Source organism: Panthera onca, chromosome E1 (assembly GCF_046562875.1).
Source record: "Panthera onca isolate mPanOnc1 chromosome E1, mPanOnc1 haplotype 2, whole genome shotgun sequence".
Lineage (NCBI taxonomy): Eukaryota > Metazoa > Chordata > Mammalia > Carnivora > Felidae > Panthera > Panthera onca.
Window position 1 is genome coordinate 28,272,445 of NC_138352.1, and position 26,858 is coordinate 28,299,302.

At 44.8% G+C, this 26,858-nt stretch overlaps 1 protein-coding gene across 3 annotated transcripts in view; it reads right to left on the reverse strand.

The window, feature by feature from the left end:
• NT5M (5',3'-nucleotidase, mitochondrial) overlaps positions 1-11,678 on the reverse strand; it is a 32,128-nt gene extending 20,450 nt beyond the window's left edge. The window contains exons 1-2 of one of the 3 annotated variants that reach the window (XM_060647090.3): positions 11,208-11,669; positions 7,862-7,962 (exon numbers count right to left, since the gene is read on the reverse strand). In XM_060647090.3, coding sequence (XP_060503073.1) covers positions 7,862-7,962; positions 11,208-11,477 — 371 coding nt within the window. In that variant the 5' untranslated portion in view covers positions 11,478-11,669. Of the gene's footprint in view, positions 1-7,861; positions 7,963-11,207 lie in introns of all 3 variants that reach the window. The other 2 variants (XM_060647089.3, XM_060647091.3) reach the window with 2 other exon arrangements.
• Positions 11,679-26,858: the final 15,180 nt, after the last annotated feature.

Here is a 26,858-nt window from a genome sequence, read left to right on the forward strand (position 1 = left end):
CCTCTGAGGTGTCACTCAAATAAGCAGAATCCGTGCCCATCTCAGGGCCTTTGTACCCTGGCTCCTTACTAACTAGCTCATTCTTACCACTTAGCTCTGAAGTCAAATGTCACCTCCTCAGAGAAACCTTTCCACCCCACCTGAAGCAGTCCCTTCCCCGTTTACTCTCAAATATATCGCCTGTTTATTGCCTTCACAAAGCTTATTGCAAACTGAAATTATTTTTCTTTATACTTGCCATCTTCCCCACCATATTGAAAACTCCTTGAGACCTTAGGTTGGGTGTCTTATTTTGTGCTGGCACGGTGCCAGGCACATATGAAGTGACACACAAAATACGTGTTTAGTGAGTGAAAGAATACATTGCCTCCTATGCCAGGCTCTGCGATCGTAGGCATGCTCACAACACCGACTCCATCTTTGGCGCCCTCCATCTTGCTCGTGGGCAAGCGATGGCCTCCCTTGGGGGTACGTGTTCCAGGCCCCTTGGAGGTTAATGTATGCCCTGACCAGAATGTAGAAAGGCTTGCTCTCATCTCTCCTAATGATGTTGAGATAACTAGTAGAGATAACATAGTTTCTTCCCCCGTCTTCTGGTACCCAGATGGCGCCATGAGGTCTGCCAAGCGTTAGTCCCTCTGACCTCACCACAGTGCTGTCTGCACATCTCTTCCCTCTAGAAAATCTACGGCCTCACGTCAGGACTTGGCAGAGAATTGTTGTGCAGTTCTGGATCACTGCTCACCTGATCGCCCCATCAGAGTCATCCTGAATTGAAACTGTGTAAACTGTACAGAGTCCCCAGAAAACTGTATGTTTCCTGGTCTCAAAGCGCCTTCTCAGTTTGGAGGATGCTTTACTGTCCCTCTTTCACCTTCTAACAATAGGTATTGAAAGTCATGGCTAAACACAGGCGCGAGCAGGGCACCCGGGTGGCTCAGTCGGTTAAGTGTCCGACTTCGGCTCAGGTCAATAAGCTCATGGTTCATGGGTTCATGGGTTCGAGCCCTGCATCGAACTGTCTGTGCTGACAGCTCGGAGCCTGGAGCCTGCTTCAGATTCTGTGTCTCCCTCTCTCTCTGCCCCTCCCCTGCTCGTGCTCTGTCTCTCTCTCTCTCAAAAATAAACATTAAAAAAAAAACCAAAACACAGGTGTGAGCACAACTTATCCTTATAAATGAGTGGTATTAAGTGGTCCCCCTAGGATGTCAAATACTTGTTCTGGCAAACACTGCTACCGTTTCATACATGTTTGAAGTTATACATATTATAATGACAACTACGGGGAAGAGATCTATATGCAAGAAAACTCCAGCAAAAACACCAAAATAAAAGCAAGTGGTTGTTTCAACGTGATGAGGCTCTAAATGATTTTTTATCCTATATTTTAATTTTCCAAATTAACCATTGTTTTTTTAAAACAAACATTTTTCAGCCTTCTCTTAGGGACTGGCCTCTGAAGCCAATTATAATCCCAATAGAAAGTGCTCATTGCTTTAGACATCATGAGTTCCTTTTATTCAGCACATACTAAAATCCATCATATTCTAGGGGTGCCTGGGTGGCTCAGTCGATTAAGTGTCCAGCTCTGGATTTCAGCTCAGGTCATGATCTCATGGGTTTGTGAGTTCGAGCCCCATGTTGGGCTCTGTGCTGGCAGCATGGAGCCTGCTTGGGATTCTCTCTCTCTCTCTCTCTCTCTCTCTCTCTCTGTCTCTCGCTCTCTCTCCCCGCCCCTCCCCTGCTCATTCTCTCTCTCTCTCTCAATAAATAAATAAACTTAAAGAAATCCATCATACTCTAAGCACTAGGGAGATTCAGCTATGACTCATTCATTTGCCGGCAGTGACTCCAAATCAGTTTTGGCTATTTTCACACGTCAAATACCCCTTTCAAGGATAAGTCATGCTGACTAATGGCACTTTATATGGAATATACTATGCTGGTTGTTCTGGGGGAACATCTGCAGGAAGAATAGCATTTAAGTATCACTTAGTGTGTATCAAATTTAAATACAGAGCACAGACAAGAGGTGGGTGGGGGGATGGCTGAAACAGATAAAGGAGATTAAGAGTGCACTATGATGAGTACTGAGTAATGTACATGATTGTTGAATCATTATATGGTACACTTGAAACTAACGTAACACTGTATGCTAATTATATTTCAATAAAAGTTGTTTTTAAATGCATATGGAGGGGCGCCTGGGTGGCTCAGTCTCTTGATTTTGGATCGGGTCATGATACCAGGATTGTGAGATCAAGCCCCATGTCGGGCTCAGCACTGAGGGTGCAACCTGCTTAAGATTCTCTCTGGGCACCTGTGTGGCTCAGTCATTTAGGCGTCCAACTTCAGCTCAGGTCATGATCTCATGGTTTGTGAGTTCGAGCCCCCTGTCGGGCTCTGTGCTGACAGCTTGGAGCCTGGAGTCTGTTTCGGATTCTGCATTTCCCTCTCTCTCTGCCCCTCCCCTGTTTGTGGTCTGTCTGTCTGTCTGTCTCTCTCTCAAAAATAAATAACCATTAAAAATTTTTTTTAAAAAAGATTCTCTCTCTCCCTCTGCCCTTCCTCTGCTCGTGCTCTCTCTAAAATTAAAAAAATAATAATAAAATAAAAATGCATATGGCTTTGATCCAGCTGGTCCACTCTTGCACAGAAATACTTGCATGTGTACTCATTATAGCCTGATAAACAAGGAGCAATGAGAACCAACTTAAATGTCTATATGGAACGCATTAAATACATGATAGTATATGTATGCAATAAAACACGATGCAGTAGTTACAAAGAATAAGATAGTTCGATAGTGTTGTTGTGGAAAGGGAGCTAACACCTATTGTCAGGTACAAAAGAGAAAGCAATAGAGTAATATAGAAGACCACATCCTATTTTATAAACAACAACTATTCTGTGAATGTTTATTCAGCAAATACCTCAGCCTGTACCCTGTGCCAGGTAGCACCCTAGGGACCAGGAATATAGCTCCCTGACCCCAGGGAGCTGACATTTGAGAGAGGAAGGGACAACACAGACACACAACATCAGCTTAGAGAACATACCCGGGGGATGGGGAGGAAGCTGGGTGGGGACAGTGGCCTCTTTAGCTACAGCAGCATGGCCACTTTGAAGGGGGGACACGAAAGCTACTCAGAGCTAAAGGATTAAAATCAATGTGGCCACACCAAGTCCTAGCAGGGAAATATTCCAAGAGGGTATGTTAAGAGTTCTGTAAGATCAGAAACAACCTTGGTGCGTCCCCAGGGCAGAAAATAAGCCAGCGTGCCTGGAGCAGGTGAAAAGAGGTTGGAGGGCGACACAGCGGGTAGCAGACCACCTCACGGGCCTGGCGGACTTAGGGTAGGAAGCCAAGAGGGAGAGGGTGAGGGGCAGAGAGGGAGGCAGACAGAGAATCCAAAGCAGGCTCCACACTGACAGCACAGGGCCCTACGCGGGGTTCGAACGCACAAACTGTGAGATCGTGACCTGAGCAGAAGTCAGACGCTTAACCAACTGAGCCACCCAGGTGCCCCCCAAGAGGTAGTTTTAAGAGGGGACCAACATCACCAGAATTTGGTTTAAAAATATCTCTCTGGCTGCTGGGTAGAACATACAAATTTATATACAGATAAACCTGTATTTGTAAACCATACAAATATGTACATAAATGCATTTTTTTTATTAAAAATTTTTTTTCTAATGTTTTTATTTATTTTTGAGACAGAGAGAGAGACAGAGCACGAGCAGGGGAGGGGCAGAGAGAGAGGGAGACACAGAATCTGAAGCAGGCTCCAGGCTCTGAGCCATCAGCACAGAGCCCGATGCAGGGCTCGAACTCACAGACTGTGAGATCATGACCTGAGCCGAAGTCAGACACTCAACCGACTGAGCCACCCAGGTGCCCCAATACATAAATGCATTTTAAAAGGTCTGTAAGCATACACCCCAAATTGTTAACGAGGATAGAAAGAGCGGGGTTGAGGGAGATGTACATGGGAGAGTGGAGAAAATGGGCAACTCACATTTTTTCACATATGTACACACTGCATTTTTCAAAAGAATATACTCATGTATTACTGAATAATAACAATAATAATAATAATAATAATAATAATAATAATAAAGGGTAGGGGCACCTGGGTGGCTCAGTCAGTTGAGCGTCCGACTTTGGCTCAGGTCGCAATCTCGAGGTTTGTGAGTTCAAGCCCCGCTTCGGGCTCTCTGCTGTCAGCACAGAGCCTGCTTTGGATCCTCTGTCCCCCTCTCTCTCTGCCCCTCCCCCGCCAAAACATAAAAATAAACACTAAGAAAAAAAGGGTAGTTGCCACTGAAGATAGTCCGAGGAAGCACAGCCCCTGCTCGGCGCTGGTGGAGGAAGGACACAGCATGCCAGGAAGGCTGTTTTAGGACAGTGGGCAGATAAGGTATTTGCTCACTGTTCCCTCCTACCTGACACCCCCTTGCCTTCTGCACCTGCCAGATCCCTTTTCATTTTTCAAGATGACAGCTCAAGTGTCGCCACCTCCTCTGGGGAGTGTTAGCCCCTGCCTTCTGTATTCATACATCTACCACGCCACTTCTAGAACTATGTTCTAGTCATCTGTTTACTAGTGAACTCTTTGAAGGCAAGATCTCTTACCTACTTCTGTATCTGCAGCATCTTCTAGGAAGCCTAGCATGTAGCAGATGCCTGACAAATATTCCTTAAGTAACATTTTAAACCTTGGCCTCTGTCTACTTCGGTACTAGATACAAAGCTATCCACTTAGTTACTGACTAGATCCCTCTCTCTCTCTGTCCAAACTTTGGGCACTGACTGACCTTAGGAATCTACCCTGTTAGGAGCCAAATGGAAGTACAAGACCTGTGGTATGGTCTAGATTTGCATTTTCACAAAAGCGTTACCAGGGAAGCTGTGGGGGGAAAAGTGTTCTAGGCTAGAATACATATGAAGAATGCTATATCCTCTGCTACCCCAGTGAAGGGTCATGATGCACACACTAGCAATCTGGAAGCCCTCAGAAGTCTGATCTTAATCCAATGCCCCCCATAGTGTTTTGGTTAAAGAATACTTTTTTGTTGCATACCTATTAAACCTTGCAGGATAGTAACCACAACAGCTAATATCTACTGAGCACGTACAATGTGCCTGGAGCTATATATACTGAGGACTTTCTCATAACCTTCCTTCTACACTTGAAGAAACTGAGACCCAGAAAGTTTAATAACTTGCCCAACATCTCAGAGTTAGATTCGGGAAAAGCCCGGATTTGAGCCTGGGCAGCCCAACTCCAGTTAGGATATAACCTTAACCACTACGCTATCTAGCACCCCAGAATACAGTTGGCTGAATGCGGTCCAGGAAACGCTGATCCAAACCCAAACAGAATTTTGAACAGCTTCAGTGCAGATACACATACGCTTTGTCCCTCTAGGCTCTTCCTGTAGGTGGAAGAAGTCATACAACAGTATTCCACCATAAATCAAGTTCAAATCATAAACCAGAATGAAACACAGTACTCTGCAGGACCTGACTCAAGTCTAAAACTAAACTGCCAACAAAATGAGTCTGAAAAACTGTAACTCAAAGTTCTAATGGTGGAACTTTGAACACTGATGATTTGGGGAGGCATTTATATGGCACAGTAAAGACCAAATCATACCTTATGTTTGATTGGTCATGCAGGCTGGTAAATTCAAGCAAAACTGTGACCAATAAAAGTTTATACAAGTCTAGAAATAAATCTTAAACACTTATGGTCAGTTGATGTTTGTCAAGGAAGCCAAGACCATTCAATAGAAGGAAAAAAGAGTCTTTTCAACAAATGGTTCTGAGAAGTGGATTTTCACTGACAAAAGATTGAGGTGGGACCCCTTCCTTACACTTTATGCAAAAATTAACTCAAAATGGATCAAAGACCTACATGTAAGAGCTAAAACTATAAAGTTCTTAGAAGAAAACACAGGAGCAAGTCTTTGTGACCTTGGGTAAGGCACATGATACTTAGATACGACAGCAAAAACACAGGGGCAAAAGAGAAAAACAGGTGAAGTGAACTATATCCAAATAAAAACTTTGGGTTTCAAAGGACACCACCAAGAAAGTAAAGCAACAATCCACATGGGACGAGAGAATATATTTGCAAATCATATATCCGATAAGGGACTTGTTATCTAAAATAAAGAACTGTCAAAAATTAGCAATAAAAAAGATCAATAACCCAACTGAAAAAAAGTAGGAAAGGATCTGAATAAACATTTCTCCAAAAAGGATAAACATATGGTTAAAAAGCACACCAGAAGATGCTCAAAGCATAAGCCCTCAGAGAAATGGCAAATCAAAAGGACGATGAGATATCTCTTCACACCCACTAGGACGGCTGCAATAAAAAAGACCACACGGGGAGCCTGAGTGGCTCAGTTGGTTATAAGTATTCAACTTTGCATCTCAGCTCAGGTCTTGATCTCGGAGCATGAGTTCAAGCCCTGCACTGGGCTCCATGCTATGTGCGAAGCCTCCTTTAAAAAAAAAAAAAAAAAAAAAAAAAAGCCCACAAGTGTTAGCAAGGGTGTGATGGAATCCTCATACATTGCTAACGGGAACGTCAAATGGTACTGTCACTTTGGAAAAGTCTGGCAGTCCCCAAAATGTTACACATGGATTTACCGCAAGACCCAGCAATTCTGCGCCTAGGTATATACACACCTAAGAAAAATGAAAACATATGACCACAAAAAAACCCAAAACTTGTACCTGAGTGTCCATGGCAGTATTATTCTTAATACCTGAAAAGCAGAAACAACCCAAGTGTCTACTAACTGATGGACAGATGAACAAAACGTGGCATATCCGTACCGTGGAATATTACCCAGCCACGAAGTACTGATTTGTGCTAGGAAGCAGATGAACCCTGAAAACACAAGACGGCATAAAAGAAGCCAATCGCAAAAGACACAGTGTACGTATATGAAATGCACATGAAATGTCTCGCACGGGCAAATCTACAGAGTCTTAGAGTAGACGGTGGCTGCCTAGGGCTGCAAGGGAAGGAGAAGAAGGGGTGGTGACTGCTGATGGGTTTAGGGTTTCTTTTGGGGGTGATGAAAGTGTTCTGAAGTTGACCGTGGTCCTGAGTGCACAACTCTGCGCACACACCCGTTGAATTGGACGCTTTAAATGGCTGTACGGCACGCGAACTACATCTCAGGATGGCTTTTGTGTTTTCTGTTTTAAGTCCTCAGGGAAGGCCACCATCTGTAACTGCTGATGGATTTTAGTGGGTGGTTATGGAGCGGGAGCTTCAGCTCACAGAAGCAACTGCTCCGCCAGAAGCAAACAGAGATACCTCACACAATACTGCTTCCTCACCACCTTTCTCATTAGGTCTCCCGTTAGGCCCCTTCGTACCCCTTACTCTGTTCCTTTTCAGCACTGATCACAGTCCGTGATTATCTCTGCTTGTGAGAGTCTTTAACGTCAGCACCTACTCTCCGGCAGGGCTGTGAGCTCCAAGACGGCGGGACGATGTGTTGTTCGTCTCTGTATCACTGGTGTCCAGGAGCATCTAACAGAGTCGGTTCTCAGATATTTGCTGAATACGGGCTCACCCAGCACCCAGTCACCCAGGTCCCGTTAGACTCAATATTTTCTCCTGTTACTGGATCAAAACACCTTACTAGCCTACAGGCCGAGTGTGTGTCACTCAGGGTGTTACCATGTCCAGGGCTGAAGAAACAAGCATGGAGGCCTGTGCAGGGACGAGGGAGAGAGAAGGCAGGGCGGCAGAGGGTGGGGGCAGCAGGGGAGAAGTGGAGGCGCCGGCAGGGGGAAGGCGCAAATACTCAGGCGGGAAGACAAACTTACTTTTCTAGGTTGGCCATCTGCTTCACAGCTTCCACAGCCCCCGGTAGAGGCTCCAGGTCAAGAAAGAAATTTTCCGATTCCCATATGCTAATGGCCTTCTCCTAAGAAGACGAGAGAGAAACATGCGACTTACAGGGTACTCAGCACCTCGCCTCACCACAAGGACGGCACAGCTGGGAAGAGCTGCTGACAATAAGAGTGTGAGCCTTCCACGCTCCCCTTACCCCCCAACACACACACACACACACACACACACACACACACACACACACACACACACAAGGACACATCCCAGGGGGAGGGCGGGTCACATGGAGTATGTGTGTTCCAGCCCCTCTCCAGGGGCTCCGACTTCAGCAAGGATCCAGCAGAGACCAGCTAAGGTGTCAGGGGCCATGAATTCTGAAGCCTGCTCTGCTAGAGGCACGGCTAGGGCCACCTGGGACCCAAGGTAGGTCATGAATCATATGCACTTGCTTGATTCGAATGGCCAGAGGCATCGTAGAGGCTCTGAGGGTGGACCAGGTCTTGCCATGGCACTAGAGTCCTTGAATTCAAGAGCTGGAGGAACTTAGAGATTTTTCAGCGCACCTCTGTGCAGTGTAGGTTAAGGGGGGGGGGGGGGGCTGGTGGAGAGCAGGTGGAAGGCCAGTTGAGCAGAACTCCAGGCTCCTCACTCATATCAACTACGACAGCCCTTCTGTCTGCTTTGTGCACTGATATGTCAGTAAGTACTTTGTGTAAAACGTATTCTGCTGCTTCTAAAGTTTGAAAGCCAAAAATCCAGACCTGCATCTGTCATATGAGAAAATCAAGGCTCTGAATAGGGAAGGGTTTTTCTGAAATGTCACCCAGCGGGACGGTGGCATTGCTGAGAGCTGAACACCACCTCCCAAGTCCCAGGCTAGAAGTTTCTACCTCGTGTTACGGGGCCAAAACCAAGTCTGCAGAATGCCACAGTTCTCCAGGCCCGGGACAAGGGGAAGGAAGACAGACCCAGTCCTCTGAGGAGCAGGAACCTGAACCCCCATGTGTGTGGTGCAGCAAGGGTCTCTGCCAGGCCAGAGGCCACACACTCCAGAACCACCGTGTCATACAGGCGGGGAGAACCCTGAGATCACACGGGCCATATTCTTGCAAACTGTGTGGGATTAAGCAAACGAGTAACTCTTGCTAATGTCTGTTCTCTCTTGTTTGAGCCTCACATCCCACAAGGGGCAAGAATTGCTATCCTTGGCTTACTGATAAGGAAACTGACATTTACAGAGGATTGTTTTTTCAAGGCCACTTATGGGTGATACTGTCAGAACATGACTTTCGGCTTCTGACTCACACAGAGGCAGCATAGGCTGGTGGAAAGCGCACTCGACAGAGGGGTAAGACGTCCTGGCCCCTTAGTGTGTGACCCCGGGCTAACCACCTCACCTCAGTAATCGGCATCCCAGCCACCTCTCCCTCCTTCCATCACTAACTGGGCTCTGAAACCCTGGTCAAGGCACTTCCTGTCTCTGGGCTCAGTTCCTCAACTGTTCTGACCACGCGGCATTCCAAGTCAGTTAAAATGAGCACTGCCTTCCACCTCAGCCCCAGTGACCCCTCAGAGCACCGTGGAGACCAAAGGGGATACAGATAGAGCAGTGTTTTGTAAAGCAGATGTGCCTACATAATTAAGCTGGGTTGACTGATTGGTTGTCTTTAACTGTAGATGCTGGGCCAGCTCAGCCCAGGTGAGACCCGGGGATGTCCTGCTGTGAGCTGTGCTGGGGATAAAGGGCACGTGTTCATTTATTAAAATCCCATTTCCTGCAATGTTCCCAGAAGCAGAACTCAGCACGTCACTCCCAGAACACCCCTTCCTTAGTGTCCCAGGAGCTCTGTTCCTTTGCCTCGTCCTTAGAAAATGGTAATTCATCTCCTTAGTCCTGGGGCCTGCACACTTGTACAAAGGACTGCAAAAGCCACTGTCCTTTCCAGGATCGGGGACGGGCTTTATTTTATTGCCCTAATACACTTCTGGAAGGAAACAAGGTGCCCAGACTGTCAATACGGTGCACCGTCTATAAATGAACACACACACAGAGCAGGGGGGTATGTTACTGAGGCCGCAAAAAAATTACTAGGGTATTCTCTCCACTTCGAAGTTGGTAGTCAGCCATTAGAGCTGGGAGGAGTGAGCACACAGAACTCTGGGAAAGTCACCTTCTGAAGTGCGTGGTGTTAAGAGAGACATGGTGCTTGATTTTCTTTTCAACCTGCCTCTCAACAAACCAATTATTGTCAAGTAACCTTTTCTAAGTCGAAAGAAAAGTTACTTGTTAGAGCAGGACAGAGAAGAGGACTTTGGGGTGGCGAAAGCTAAATGTGCTTGGGAGGCAGACGGACTTGGGTTCCAATCCTAGCTGAGCCCCTTACTGGCTATATGACTTAGGACAAGTTTCCTCGCCTGCATGATGGAGATATAATGTCTATCTCACATGGGAGATAATGCAGTCAACCTATGGATACAAAATAGGCTCTAATACCACCATCATCATCATCAAACTTCTGGTGACCTAGGGGACCCTAGGTGGCCAATCAAGGGATGCCAGAAAACATCCAGCCTCTTTAAGCGGGCAAGGCAAAATCCTGTTCCTTTCACCAAACAGTTTAAGCTCACAAACCAAGCCATCTGTCTATAAACGTGCCTGGATATTTCCCCTCCATCCATCGCGGACTCAGAGAGCAGAGCACATCAGGAGTCAGGGGGATGTGGCGGGCTCAGGTTCAGCAGGGCCGCCAGAGCAAGGGGATAAACCAAGGAGTTGATCCCACCCCATCTTGACCACTGACGCATTGTGTGATGTGCAGCACTCCACTTCTCTGGACCTCAAATACCACTGGGAACTAATGCATTCATGGAAAAGGGCAAAAAAAGAATGGTAAAGACACTCATCAAATTCGCGAGGATGAAGAAGTGGGCACGTGACCGTGGCAGGGGTCAAAGAGGACTTTACCTGTAACATTTATTTCATTTAAAAAATTAAAAGACTCGTGGCCAAATGCACCAAAACTTAAAAAGTGTGCTGAAGACAGTATATTACGCTTCCTATTCTCCTGACTTTTGAGAGGACAGCCACCAGCTCCTGCGCGCAGGGCTGCGCCCTCGGCCCTCCCCAGGCCCCCCTTTCACACGAAGACTACCCCGAGGCTCGGGGCGATGACCCACCCAAGGTCACGCGGGCTCCCGGCCCAGGACCGGGAAGGAGGGCCTCAGTCCCGCCGGGCTGGGCTCGGGACCCCGGAGCGGGAACGGCGGCCCCGCGGCGGCGCCGAGCGGGGCCGGGGCGGGGGGCGAGGGGGTGCTCACGCTCAGGCCGGGCTGCAGGCGGCCGTACTGCTCCGACAACCAGAAGCCGCGCCGGTCCTCCAGCGCGATGTAGGGCTGGTCGGGGAAGCGCGCGCGGAACTTCCTGAGGAAGCCGCCCTCGAAGTCGGCCAGCACGCCGTCCATGTCCACCAGCACCCGCAGGGAGCGGCCGCCCGCCCGGCCCGCCGGCCCGCCCGACCCCCAGCGCCGCCCGGCGGGGAACGCCGCGCCGCGGGGCCGCCGCGCACACCAGCAGCCTAGCCGGATCATGGTCCCTGGCGGTCGCTCGCCGCGGGCGCCGGGGCCTGGGCCGCGCCACCCCGCCGGGCCGGACCCGGAGACATGACCGCGACGGAGGAAAGAAACCCCTGCCGGCTCGGGCGCGCGGGCAGCGCGGGGCGCAGGGCGCGGGGCGCTGGGCGCGCGGGGCGCAGCGCGCAGGCTCTGGCCCCAGAGCTAGGCTGCGGCACGCGCCCCGGCGGAGGCGGAGCTCACGGGGCGGGGCTTTGGGGACAGGCCACAGTCCCCTGCTCTCCACTCGCATCTTCTCCCGGGACCCCGGGCCTGGACTGCCTCCTCCCACAGCCGCAGCGTGACTGCAGGAGCAGTGCGCGCTGATGGAGCGAGGCTGTGTCACTGAGCATTCACTGTATGGGGCTGTGGACAAAACTGACCAGGTCCCTGCCATCCATCCTGGAATTTACCTCTTAGAAGGGAGACAGATGAAAAGCAAACAAACGTACAAAACCGGCAAAAAATTTTTCAGAGAGTGACAACAGTATGAAGGAACCAAAACAGGATGATGTGCCCCCGGAGAGCCTCCCTGCTTCACAGCGAATATCTGGGGAGAGGCTGATATAAGTAGGACAAACAAACACCTTGCAAACATTACAAAGCCTTCATAAAACTGATGATTTTCAAATAAATCTGTAAGTATATATTATTTTGTACCCTGGTATAGGTTTTTTTTTTTTTTTTTTAGCAAAAACAAAACAAAAAAAAACAAAAACAAAAAGCAGACGATGATGCAAAAAGCACCTGATGATGGAGAGGTGGGGAGACAGGCAGGGTGGTCAGGGAAGGCCTCTTGCAGGAGGTGATGCTGGAGCAGAGACATAAATGATGAGAATAGGGGATGCAAAAACCAGAAAGACCGAGCGGTCCAGAGAGAGAAGGCAGCAAGGTCAAAGTCCTGAAGCAGGGAAAGAGGCTTTAGGGGGTAGAGAGGCCACTGAGACCACAAGCTTCATTCTTATATTTCCTTGGCACCATACTTGCTGAACATCTCCTATGTGCTTGGTGGTGGATATCAAGCAGTGAACAAAGTCCCCACCCTGATGGAACGGACATTTTTGGATCTTTCCGAAATTATGGTGAAGGAAGGGTAAGGTAGTCCACTCTGAGGCCAGAGAGGTAGAGCCAAAAGGAAGCAGTGTGGAGCGGTTAAGAAAGTATTTGGGCTGTGCTGTCCCACCGACCCACGCTCCAACCGGGGCACATAGTAGGTCCTCAGCACCTTGGCACAAGTGGTTACTCTCCTGACATCTCCCGGATTCAAGGGAAGAGACCAGGTCTGATTCGTCCCTGCATCCTGAATGAGTGAGTGACTGAATGAATGTGATCCTGCAAGTAACCTTTTCTGGTTACTCCCTGACCCCCTCACTAAGACTCCCCACTGTGTTTCTCCACTTGGATATTCATTCTTTAATTATGTCACCATGTGTTGCTTCCTAATTTTATTATAAAAGTTTTCACCCAGAGGAGTTGAGAGACTTGTATCATGAAGATACATACGCCCACCACCTGGATTCCACAGTTAACAGTTTGCTGTATTTGCTTTACCCTACGTCAGTGCGCCTCCCCATCCATCAGCCCATCTTATTCTTGGATGCATTTCAGAGTAAGCTGCAGACAGCAGCATACCCCACCCCTAAACACATCAGCCTAGGTAGCTTTAAGGGAGTTCAATATATTTAAAGGCAAATTTTACAAATGAAATGCACAAATCTTAACTTTATCATTCCATGAGATTTGACAACTCATCCCTAGGACTTCATCCCTAGGAAGATATGGAACAATGCTATCCGGATACAGCAGCCACTGGCCATGTGTGGTTGTTGAGTAATCAAAATGTGCCTATTGCACCTGTGGAGCCAAAGTTTCCATTTTATTTAACTTTGAATAATTTAATTTAAATAATCCACATGGAGGCGCCTGGGTGGCTCAGTTGGTTAAGCGTCCAACTCTTGATTTTGGCTCAGGTCATGATCTTACAGTTCGTGGGTTCGAGCCTCATGTCGGGCTCTATGCTAATGGCGTTGAGCCTGCTTGGGATACTCTCTGTCTCTCTCTCTCTCTCTCTCTCAAAATAAATAAACATTAAAAAATTAAAAATAAAAACAATAATGATCCACATGGCTGGTGGCCTGCATGTCAAACAACGCAGCTCTAGAACATTTCCATCTTCCCAGAAAGTTCCTTCCTGCTCCTCCTCCATCAAACCCATCTCCCACTGTTCTCATTTTTTTTTCACCATAGATGAGTTTTGCCTGTTCTAGAACTATAAATGGAATCATATGTTATATATTTGTTTTGTGACTTCTTTCACTTAGCATGTTTTTGAATCATTTGTGTTGTTCACCTTGTATCAGAAGATTTATTGCTGAATTCTATTTAATTGTAGGAATATATGTCATTTTGTCCATTTTCCCATTGATGGGCATTGAACTATTTCTAGTTTGGGGCTATTATGAGTAAAGCATCTATGAACTCATACAAGTCTTGGTGTGGATTTTCTTCTCTCTTGAGTAAATACCTAAAGCGGGATCATTGAGTCCCAGGAAAGGTGTGTGTTTAGTTTTATAAGAAACTTCCAGATATTTTGCGAACTGATTGAGCCATTTTACGCACCCATAAGCAATGTATGCGAGTTCTGTTTGTTCCACATACTCACCAACATTTGATGTTGTCAGTCTTTTTAGCCATTCTGGTGGGTTATCTCAGTATTTTATTTCTCATACAACACCATGTTTTGCTTCCTTTTTCTAAAATAATTTGCTTTATGGGGCACCTGGGTGGCTCAGTCAGTTAAGTATCCAACTTCGGCTCAGGTCATGATCTCACGGTTCATGGGTTCGAGCCCCACATCGGGCTCTGTGCTGACAGCTCAGTGCCTGGAGTCTGCTTTGGATTTTGTGTCTCTCTTTTTATGCCCCTCCCCCACTTCTCTCTCAAAAATAAATAAAAACATTAAACTTTTTTTAATAAAATGATTTGCTTTGGGGCACCTGGGTGGCCCAGTCGGTTGAGCGTCCAACTTCAACTCATGTCATGATCTCACAGCTCATGAGTTTGAGCCCCGTGTCGGGCTCTGTGCTGACAGCTCAGAGCCTGGAGCCTGCTTCAGATTCTGTGTCTCCCTCTCTCTCTGCCCCTAACCCACTTGCATTCTGTCTCTCTCAAAAATAAATAAACATTAAAATTTTTTTTTTAATGATTTGCTTTATTGTTTACTTGTCGGTTTTTATTTTTTGTCTTCCCCTTTTGGAATGTATGTTGCATAAGGGTAAAACCTTGTCTGGTTTGTTTAGTTTTATGTCCCTAGTGCCTAGAACAGGGCCTGACACATAGTATGTATTCAATAAATTCACTTGTGCATGCATTCAGCAAATAGTTTTTATGTGCCTTGAACAGAGTAGATATCACTAATCCCATTTGATAGGTGAACAAACTGAGACTAAGTGACAAGAGACATAGCCATGTTCAGCATAGCTAATAATAAATGGCAATCAGAGCTAACAGATACGGATGCCCCCTATGTGTCAGGCACCATCTAGGCTCTTTCTGTGAATTGTCTCACTTAACCCACAAAGTTGCTATGAAGAAAACTAATATTAACCCATTTTAAAGGATAAAAATACTGAAGCACTGAGAGATTAATAACTTGCCCCTGGATGTGGTCATTTTAAATAAATGATTTTGATACATGTCCCTTCAAAAGATGGAGCTGAATTCCTGTGCCCTGGGATACGGCTGGATTTACTTATTCACTTCTGACCTATAACATGGTAGAAGAATAGGTCATTAAAAGGCATTGTGGCTTCTCTCTCTCTCTTTCTCTCTCTCTCTCATTACTCTCCCTGCCATGTCTATGGACACTCAAGCAGCCCCATGGAGAGGTCCCCATGTTAAGGAACTCAGGCCTTCTGCCAATACCCAGAGAGGAACTGAGACCACCTGACGTTAAGTAGTCATGTGAGTGAGCCACCTTAGAAACAGACCCTTCCACCCCAGTCAAGCTTTCGGATGATGTATCTTCAACTGATACCTTGACTACAATCTCACGAGAGACCTTGGCTCAGAACCACCCACCTCAGCTGGTCTCAGATTTGTAACTCAGAAACTGTGAGATGGTAAATGTGATTTCAAGCCTCCGAGTTTCGGGGTAATTTTACACATCAATAGGTCACTAATACACTAGGTCACTAGTAAGGGTTAGAATTGGGATTCAAATCGGTCGGATTCCAAGCACCACCATGTACACAATGACATCGATCTTTCACCGAGTGTCTCTCAGGGGCCAAGCTCTGTGAAATGGTCTCCATGCATTAGTGGCTTTGATCGGAACCTGGTACCTGATCTTTGCACTGTAGCGCAGTGACTGGGGACGCAAGTTCTGGAGTTCGACCGCCTCCATTTTAATCCTGACTCTGGCACTTACCAGCTATGACACTTTGACATGTCTTTAAACACCACTCATTAAATTTCCTCATTTGCAAAACAGGAATAATAATAGCACCTGCCTCCTAGGGTTCTTGTGGAATGACATGACTTTTTGCACTTAAAGCTTTTAGAACTGAGTCATACACATAGTAAGCTCTCAATGCGTATCGGTTGTATTACCTCACATGTTGTTTTCTTTATCTGTCATGGTGACCTACACACAGCGTGCAAGCAGTTTATCATGTTGTATCTTCACAATGACCCCACAGGTAGGTATCTTCATTTCACAGGGTAGAAATAGCCTCAGGGAGGTAGAGTAACTTTTCCCAGGTCACACAGCGGGCCTGTAAATCAAGTCCATATGACTTCAAACCAATCCTTTTCATCATATGACCCTCCGACCTCTGCATTAATCTAGATGTTCTGCTAACCGGGTTAGGGCGGACAGAGAACTCACATTTACTGCGGGCTTACTGTGTGCCAGGCACTGAGCCAAAGGCTTTCCATATGTTCTTTCATTCACCCATGGGCCATAGCAGTGATTCACTACATGTTTCCCCAGGTTCCTTCCTATGCTTGGCACGTGAAAGGCACGCAAAGAGTTCTTGGTGAATTAAAAATAGCCTAGGGGCGCCTGGGTGGCTCAGTCGGTTGAGCGTCCGACTTTGGCTCAGGTCGTGATCTCATGGTCCGTGAGTTCGAGCCCCGCGTCGGGCTCTGTGCTGACAGCTCAGAGCCTGGAGCCTGCTTCGGATTCTGTGTCTCCCTCTCTCTCTGACCCTTCCTCCCCCCATTCATGCTGTCTCTCTCTGTCTCAAAAATAAATAAACATTCAAAAAAAATTAAAAAAAAATTAAAAAAAAATAGCCTACAGTGTGCCAAGTTGATTTTTATGATAAAAAGGATTATTTTGCCCTATTGGTGAAGGACCCCCCCTGCCAAAAGCATTGTATTTGCATAAAATAGATAGGATCTCCTCCCACCCCACCGCTTGGACCTGTGTCTTCTTCCACTGTCCAGGCTAGTGTTTGCTGGTGATTCCTCCCAGGCAACATGATGGCCGCAAGAATAAGGTTTCATAACTCCACGGTGGGAGGCGGGCAGAAGCTTGGATCTGCGTGCTGTTCTTGCTGTCTCTACAGCATAGCTGTTTGTACCAATCCCCCCCCTCCACCCCCCCGGGCTGGTCTACACTGAGATGCCTGTGGTCCTGGCCTGTTGCCTCTTCACAGAGTCCTTGAACTGCAGCCTCTGTGTTCTGACCGTCTCCTTGCAGCCCTGGGTACACGTGAGCCACAGCATAGCCTGTGCAGGACGCTACCTCAGGTCCACTTGGTGCTAGACACCTCCCTCAGATATTGCAGGCCTGCCAGTGAGGAGCCATGCTGATCTGGCACCAACACGATCCTTCTCTAAGAGGGCTTGCCCCCTTCCCTGTTGATGCCAGGGAAGCTCTGGGAACGCTGTGGTTTCTAACTGACCTGCCCTTTGAGACTTTCGACTCAAGAGTGAGAAGAAGCCAGGGCCAGCATCTGACTGCTTCCCTATCTAATTTTCCTCTCAAGCTCCTGGTTCCAGAAGCCTTTCCCATTTCTTCCTAGGTGTCTAGAAGCTCCCTTTGGATAGAGTGCTCCCCACGGCAAAGAACACCATGCATTTCCTTTGCTATACGGAGGGAATTTTTAGAATTCAGAAATTTTTTTTTTAATGTTTATTCATTTTTGAGAGAGACAGAGACAGAATGTGAGTGGGTTAGGGGCAGAGAGAGAGGGGGGAGACAGAGAATCTGAAGCAGGCTCCAGGCTCCCAGCCGTCAGCACAGAGCCCGACGCGGGGCTCGAACTCATGAGCTGTGAGATCATGACCTGAGCCGAAGTCAGATGCTCAACCGACTGAGCCACCCAGGTGCCCCTAGAATTTAGAAATCTTAACCCAAAAGCTGACTTTGAATCAAATGGCCTTTGTATTCTAGCTGCTGCTATTTCCCCTTCCCTTTCTGGGGCTGCATAAACCTCATGGCTTAAGCTTATACAGCAAAAGGGGTAAAGAGAAAGAAGCCAGCTAACTCATAAGGGGAAGGTACGTCAGGATGTTTTTCAGATATGCTCTGCCCAAGAAAAAAAAGAAAAGACTTCACCAAAATTTAAAACTTTTTATGCTCCAAAGGGGCCTACCAAGAAAGTAAAAAGATAGCCCACAGAATGAGAGGAAATGTTTGCAAATCGTATATCTGGAACAGGACTTTTACTCAGAGTATGGAAAGAACTCTTACAACTCCACAGTGAAAAGACAAATAACTCAACATAAAACGAGCAACGGGTACGAACAGACATTTCTCCAAAGAAGATACGGCCAAGAAGCACAGAGAAGACCCTCCACATCATTGCTCATTAAGGAAACGCTAATCCAAACCACAGTGAGATACCACTATATACTTACTAGTGGCTAAAATTGAAAAGACTGAAAATTCTGAATGCAGCAAGAACGTAAAGTAACAAGAAATCTCACGCATTACTGATAGGCTTGTAAAATGTGCTACAACTTTAGAAAATAGTTTGGCCGTGGCCTCTAAAAGTTAAACTTAGAGTTACCATATGACCCAGAAATTCCACTCTTGGATATAAATCCAAGAACATTGAAAGACTATATCCACACCAAAACTTGCACATGAATAGTCATAACGGCATTACTCATAATAACCAAAAGGTGGTAATAACCCAATTGCCTATCAACTGATAAACAGATAAACAAAATGTGGTATTATCCATGCAATGGAATAGTATTCAGCCTGGAAAAGGAAGGAAATTGTGACATGCTACAACATGGATGAGCCCTGAAGACATTATGCTAAGTAAAAGAAGCCAGACATAAAAGGTCACAGACTGCATAATTTCATTTATCTGCAATTTCCATATTAGGCAAATTCATAGAGATGGAGAGGAGATTAATGGTTGCCAGGGGATGGGAAGAGGTAAGAGGGAATGGGGAGTGACTGCTAATAGGAAAGTGACTTCTTTTTGGAGTGAAGAGAATATTCTGGAATCAAGTAGTGGTGATGGCTGCACAACTTCGTGGTATATGAAAAACAGCTGAATTGTAAGTAAATTGTACAAGGGGGAAAGATTATGGCATGTGAGTTATATGTCAAAAACTGAACAGAAAGGGGCGCCTGGGTGGCTCAGTCGGTTGAGCATCTGACTTCGGCTCAGGTCATGATCTCACGGTTTGGGCCCCACGTCGGGCTCTGTGCTGACAGCTCAGAGCCTGGATCCTGCTTCAGATTCTGTCTCCGTCTCTCTGCCCCTCCCCTGCGCATGCTCTGTCTCTCTCTCTCTCTAATATATTTAAAAAAAAAAAAAAAAAAAAAAAAACAGAAAAAACTGAAAGGAAAAAAATATACTATGCCTCGAGTATGTATGTTTCATAGTTTCCTTAGATATTGAAGCAGATAGAAGATACCATGACATTTATAGTCCAGTCAGTTCTTATGTAAAAATTAAAGGCTCAAATAATGTTTATTTATTTCCGAGAGAGAGCGAGCGAGCGAGCACGAGCCAGGGAGGGGCACAGACAAAGAGGGAGACACAGAATCCAAAGCAGGCTCCAGGCTCTGAGCTGTCAGCACAGAGCCCGATGCAGAGCTCAAACACGGGAACCGTGAGATCATGACCTGAGCTGAAGTCGGATGCTTAACCGACTGAGCCATCCAGGTGCCTTTCAAAACCTCAAAGATTTTAAACACTAAGACATTTGAGTGTTGATTAGCTGTTTCGTTTTAGGATTTTAGAAGACATTTTTGTCTTTTTTCTCATCCTGGGGGAAAGAATTCACTTTTTCACTATTAAGAATCATGTTAGCTGTGAGATTTCTGTAGATCCCACCCCCCCCCCTCTGTTTTTAAATCCAATTAAGGAGTGCCTTTCTATGCCTAGTTTTCTGAGAGGTTTTTTAAAATCATGAATGGATGTTGCATATTGGCAAATGCTTTTTCTGCATGAGGCAGTTTATAGGATCATACAGTTTTCTCTTCTTCAGGCTGTTGTTGGATGGATTACAATGATTTTCAAACAATGAACATCTCATACATTCCTGAGAAAAACCCTACTTAGTCATGGTATGACCTTTTTTTTTTTTTTTTTTAATCTATTGCTGAATTCAATTTGCTTATATTCTGTTGGGGGTTTATATGCTTATGTTCATGAAGGATATTAGTCTGTAGTTTTTGTGGAAGTTTAAATTGTTGTTTAAGAATTTCTTCTTTTAAAATATGTGTAATGCTATACTATTTTCTCTAAGCACTGCTTTAGTTTCGTCTCACAGATTTTGATACATTGTATTTTAATCTTCATTCAGTTCTAATTTTTTTCTGATTTCCCTTGAGACCTCTACTTCAGCCCGTAAACTGTTTAGAAGTGTGTTCTTTAATATCCGAATATTTAGAAAATTTTCAGTTATCTTTTTGTTTTTTGATTTCTTCTTTAATTCCATTATTTAGAGAACATGCCTTGTACGATTCCAATTCTTTTAAATTTGTTAAGGCCTGTTTTGTGACCCACTACGTGGTATATCTTGGTGAATGTTCCACATGCACTTGAAAAGAATGTGTATTGTGCTGTTATCGGGTCGAAGGTTATATTAAATGTCAATTAGATACAGTCAGTTGATGGTGTTGTTTGGTTTTTCTATTTCATTGCTGATTTCTTGTCTACTTATTCTATCAATTACTTACAGGGCAATGTTAAATTCTCCAATTATAATTATGGATTTGTCCATTTCAGGGTTTTGTTTTGTTTTAATGTTTATTTATTTTTGAGAGAGAAAGAGACAGAGAGCAGGGAAGGGACAGAGAGGGAGGAAGACACAGAATCTGAAGCAGGCTCCGGGCTCTGAGCTGTCGGCGCAGAGCCCGACGCGGGGCTCGAACCCACCAACTGTGAGATCACGACCTGAGCTGAAATCTGGTGCTTAACTGACTGAGCCATCTAGGCACCCCAATTTCAGGGTTTTTAAAGTCAATTTTTGGTTTATACATTTTGTGGTTCTGTTAGGTTTATATATATTTAAGATTGTTTTATCCTCTTGGTGAATTGACTTTTTCAGCATTATTTTTATCTCTGTTAATTTTCCGTGTAGGATTTATCACTACAGAATCTGCAAACACTATAAGGATAGGAGAATACTATGAACAACTGTCTGTACATAATCTTACTATGTTTGATATTAATACAACCACCTCCAACTTTCTTTTCACTATGTTTTCAAAGCATCTCTTCCCATCCTTTTATTTTTTATCTTTGCACTAATTTGAGCTGAGTTTCTTATAGATAACATACACTTGGATCTATTTTTTGATACATTCTGACAATCTCAATTCTCTTATTAGTGTGTTTAAACCATTTATATTTAATGTAATTGTGCATATTGGATTTAGGCCTACTATTTCATTATGTTTTCTCTTTGTTTCCTCTGTTTTTGATTTCCTGCCTTCTTTTGAATTATTTGAAATTTTTAGTATTTTTAATGTATCGATTGAGTTTTACTTTTTAGTAGTTACAATACATACTTAACTTTTCATATACTACTAGTAATAAATATTTTACCACTTCGAGTAGAATATAGAAACCTTACCACTATAAGGTCCATTTGCACTCCCATTTTCTGTTGTAGTTGTCACATTTACATCTACAAACACTGGAAATTCCATCAAACCATATTATATATTTTTTTCATCATGCTAGATGTACTCTTTAATCCCCATCACCTATTTCACCCATTCCTTCCCACCGCCCCACTGCCCCATGACCATCAGTTTGTTCTCTATAGTTAAGAGTCTCTTTCTTGGTTTGTCTTTTTTTCCCCTCTGCTCATTTGTTTTGTTTCTTAAATTCCACATAGGAGTGAGATGACATGGCATTTGTATTTCTCTGACTGACTTACTTTGCTTAGCATTATACTCTCTAGTTCTAGCTGTTGTAAATGGCAACATTTCATTATTTTTATGGCTGAGTAATATTCCATTATATATATACCACTTCTTCTTTATCCATTCATCTATTGGTGGATACTTGGGCTGCTTCCATAGTTGGCTATTGCAAATAATGCTGCCATAAGCATAGGGGCACATGTATCCCTTTGAATTAGTGTTTTTGTATTGGGGGGGGAGGGTGTTGTACCCAGTAGTACAATTACTGGATCATAGGGTAGTTCTATTTTTTTATTTTTTGAGGAACACTCGTACTGTTTCCCACAATGGCTGCACCAGTTTGCATTCCCACCAACAAAGCAAGAGGGTTCCTTTTTCTCCACATTCTTGCCAACACTTGTTTCTTTTTGACATTCTGACAGGGGTGAGGTGATAGCTCATTGGAGTTTTGATTTGTATTTCCCTGATAATGAGTGATAATGAGCATCTTTTCATGTGTCTGTTGGTCATCTGGATGTCTTCTTTGGAGAAATGTCTGTTCATGTCTTCGGTCCATTTTTTAATTGGATTATTCGTTTTTTGAGTGTTGGGTTGTATAAGTTCTTTGTATATTTTGGATACTAACCCTTTATTAGATATGCCATTGGCAAATATCTTCTCCCATTCAGTAGGTTGTGTTTTATTTTTGTTGTTTCCTTCACTGTGCAGAGACTTCTTTATTTTGATGTGGTTCCAATGGTTTCTTTTTGCTTTTGTTTCCCTTGCCTCAGGAGACATATCTTAAAAGAAGTGGCTGAGGTTGATGTGAAAGAAGTCACTGCCTATGTTCTTTTCTATGATTTTTGTGGTGTCAGGTCTCACATTTAGGTCTTTAATCCATTTTTAACCTATTTTTGTGTATGGTGAAAGAAAGTGGTGCAGTTTCATTCTTTGGCATGTAAATGTCCAATTTCCCCAACAGCATTTGTTGAAGAGACTATCTTTTTTCCACTGTATATTCATTCTTCCTTTGTCAAAGATTGATTGACCATATAGTTGTGGGTTCATTTCTTGATTTTCTATTCTATACCATTGGTATTTGTGTCTGTTTTTATGCCAGAACCATACTGCCTTAATCGCTACCACTTTGAAATGTAACTTGAAGTCTGGAATTGTGATACCTCCAGTTTTGTTTTTCTTTTTCAAGATTGTTTTGGCTATTCAAAGACCATAGTATAAATTTGGCTTTCAAGCATCACTAACTGGACTGAAAAAAAGAATGGGATGCAGCCTAAAGTGGAAATAGGCTGTGGTGTGGGCATGAGGAATTAAATTAGAGGTATCAAAAATACCTTTTGGAACTTTAAAAGTAGAAGCAGAAGGAAAGGGGAGTAGATCTTCCAGAATACAGCTAGGAAAGCTCTACCTCGACTACCCTTCTAGCTCGGTACAAGGCACAGCTTGTTCGGAGGAGGTTGTGCTGTTAACATATAAAGGCCACTGATGCCTGCTTGGTAGCATTTCTACAAAGTTGCCACATACTGCATGAAAAGAAGCCTGGACTGGGATTCTAGCAACGGAGGTCATATTCCTATATCTGCCACTAGTGTGCTGTGTGACCTCGGGCAAGTTACAGCTCCTCTCTGGCCTTCATCGACTCATCAGTAATAGGAAGGGGTTGACAAAATAGTCTCAGACAAATCGTTCTTGATTCTGTCCATCTTCTAAACAACCAACCAAACAAGCCAATTCTGCATGTGGCTGTGGGTAGAAACTTGGACCTGCTAAAGTGATCAAAGAAAGGTGGTGAATCTGGGAATATAAAGTGCGTTGGAGCAGAGTGCAAGGAAGTAGGGCATGTTTTTGTCTGGGTTCTTTCTTCTCACCCGCTCACCCCACGTTGCTGTATACTCTGGCAGTGATGTGGAGGGCTGCTACTGTCCCGCTGACTGAAACTGAAGGCCTTTTCCATCCCCACATTTCACACTTGCACAATGTATACGGTGAAAGGACGTTCAGACTCTGGAGTCAGATATAGATTTAAATCCTAGTTCTGCTAGTAACCAACTATGTATCTTTGGCCAAGCACCTAAATCTCTCTGAGCATCAGTTTCCTCTTCGGAACAATGAAGAACAAAAGTTGTATTGAGGTGCCTGGGTGGCTCAGTTGGCTCAGGTCATGATCTCCCGGTTCACAAGTTCCAGCTCTGTGTTCGAGCCCATGTCAGGCTCTGTGCCGACACCTCAGAGCCTGGAGCCTGCTTCAGATTCTGCGTCTCCCTCTCTCTCTCTCTGCCCGTCCTCTGCTCATGCGCATGTTCTCTCTCTCTCTCTCTCTCTCAAAAATAAATAAGCATTAAATTTTTTTTAAAAGAATAGAAGTTGTATCAAATGAGGATAGTCTACATTAAGCTGCAGCAGTAATCAACCCCAAATTCTCAGTTGCTTAACAAAAGTTTACTTCTCACTCATTATGGTAGGCAGCCTCCAAAATGGCTCCCAGGAAGCCCTGCCTCCTGGGAGTCATACTTGTGAAAAATCCCTGCTCGTGGGTGTGGGCTGCACCTAGATTACAAAAAAAGGCTAGGACTTCAGTATTGCATCTTGTCCCACCCCTCTCGGAATCCACTTGCCATGTTATGAGTGGGCTTATGGAGAGGACCAAATGGCAAAGAACTGAGAGAGATCTCCAGCCAACCATCAGCAAGCAACTGAGGTCCTAAAGCTGTGAGTACCTGAATCCTTCTAATAACCATGCAAATGAGCTTGGAAGCCAACTGTCTCCCCATCAAGCCTTCAGATGAGATCACAGCCCTGGACAATACCTTGATTGCGGTCTTATGAGAGTCTTAAGGCAGAGGTACCCACGTAAACTGTGGCAGAATTCCTGATCCACAGAAATTGTGAGATAATAAGTGTTTCTGAAGCACTAAATGCCAATCCTCTAGATTTTGAGGTCATTTTTACAGAACTCCATGTCCAAAGTGGTCTGAGGAATGCTTGACCCACCCTAGTCAGGGACCCATGCTGATGGAGGTTCCATCTCAACACCTGCATCCGTGGGCACCCTGACAGAGGAGGAACCACACACTGGCACTTAAGACCCCTACCCCAAGAGTGACACATGCCACTTCTACTTGTGTTTCATTGACCAATGAAGTCACATAGTCACAGTCACACTTAACTTCAAAGGAGGGTGGAAGGAAAAGAAATGGAATATTTGTGAATAGCCCCTATGCCTCACACAATAAAATCTGCCTCCAAGGATTTTTTGGGAGGACCATTAAAGTGCTGTATCAGGATGCCTGTAGCTACAAGTAAGAGAAAACACCATGGGAACTTAAACAATAAAAGTTTGGGGGTGCCTGGGTGGCTTGTTGAGCATCTGACTGTTGATTTTGACTGAGGTCATGATCTCATGGTTCGCGAGATCGAGCCCCACGTCAGGCTCTGTGCTGACAGTGCAAAGCCTACGTGGGATTCTCTCTCTCCCTCTCTCTGTGCCCCTCCCCCTCTCAATAATTAAATAAACTTTCAACAGTAAAACTGTAAACAATCAGATCTGAAAATGCTTTACAAATTGAAAAAGCTGGACAAACCTAAGCGATTGTTATTATTGTTACAGACAAGTAGTACTCATGAGAGACACCGGGATCCTTCTCATTCACCATATTTTAGCCACACTGGCATTTTTTTTCCGCCCAGAAACACACCAAGCTTGTCTGGGCCTTAAGATCTTTGTATATCGTGTTTGCTTGCTCCTCTTTCTCTGGAATTTATTCCCCTGGATTTTTTTTTTTTTTTTGAATGTTTATTTATTTTTGAGAAAGACAGAGACAGAATGCAAGTGGGTTGGAGGCAGAGAGAGAGGGAGACACAGAATCCGAAGGAGGCTCCAGGCTCCCAGCTGTCAGCACAGAGCCCGACCCGGGGCTCGATTTCACAGACTGAGAGACCATCACCTGAGCCAAAGTCAGAAGCTCAACCAACTGAGCCACCCAGGCGCCCCTCCCCTGGATCTTTTTTAACGGCTCTTCTCATCCTTCAGACCTCAGAAACATTTCCTGACCTTCCTGCACCCAATCACCACGTGACTTCTTCAGACCCTATATTAACTATATGAAGTTATTTTGTGCGTTTGCTTGCTTACTGTGTTACTCCCCAAGCCAGAACTTCATGCAGGCAAGGACCTTCTGTCTTGTTCACAGACACAGGGCTTGACACATATTAGATACAAAGTAGATGTGTGTTCAAAGAATGGAAGAACAAATGATTAAGTGTAGCATCTCCACCCACTGGTGTGTCTTTCTTTATTGTAAAATGTGTCTCAAGTAATTGACGGATTTTACAAATGACTAGCCTTAAAAAAGATGTAAATTAGAATATACTCAAGGTTATCCTTATAACCCCAATCTCTTTCAGTCAGTTCCTTCTGGAGAGGAAGACAGAAAGGTAGAATGGGTCTTAGCTGTTTTGAAATGAGTGTAATTTGTATCCTGGCTCCTCTCTGCCAATTTAGTGTGCATCAGAATTACCTGTTTATCTCAGATTACAGGTAACCGCCCACCCTCAGAGTTCTTGATGCAGTGAATCTAGAGTGTGGGTTCAAGAATTTGCATTTCTAAGAAGTTCCCAGATAATGCTGATGCTACTGGTTGGAGAACCACATTTGGGGAGCGGCTGGCACAATCCAAATAGGCAACAAATTTTAAAGTAGGATTAGCAGCTGTGGCTGTTTTGAATTACTATAGTGCTCTACTCCACAATGTTTTTCAGCTTTCATTCAAATCCATGTATATCCGTAGAAGTGTGTCCCTAAGTCAAAATATCTGTCTTATGTGTTGCCAAAGATCAAAGATTCAGGGTCAAGTGCTGCCATAGAACATTCAGGGGCATTTCCATCTTAGAGTACAAGTGTTAAAGTCATTCATCTAAGCATATCCCAAATTCACCAATCTATTTCAATCTACTTTTTCAATATACAATTATTATTATTATTACTATTATTATATTTCTTGTTGACTACT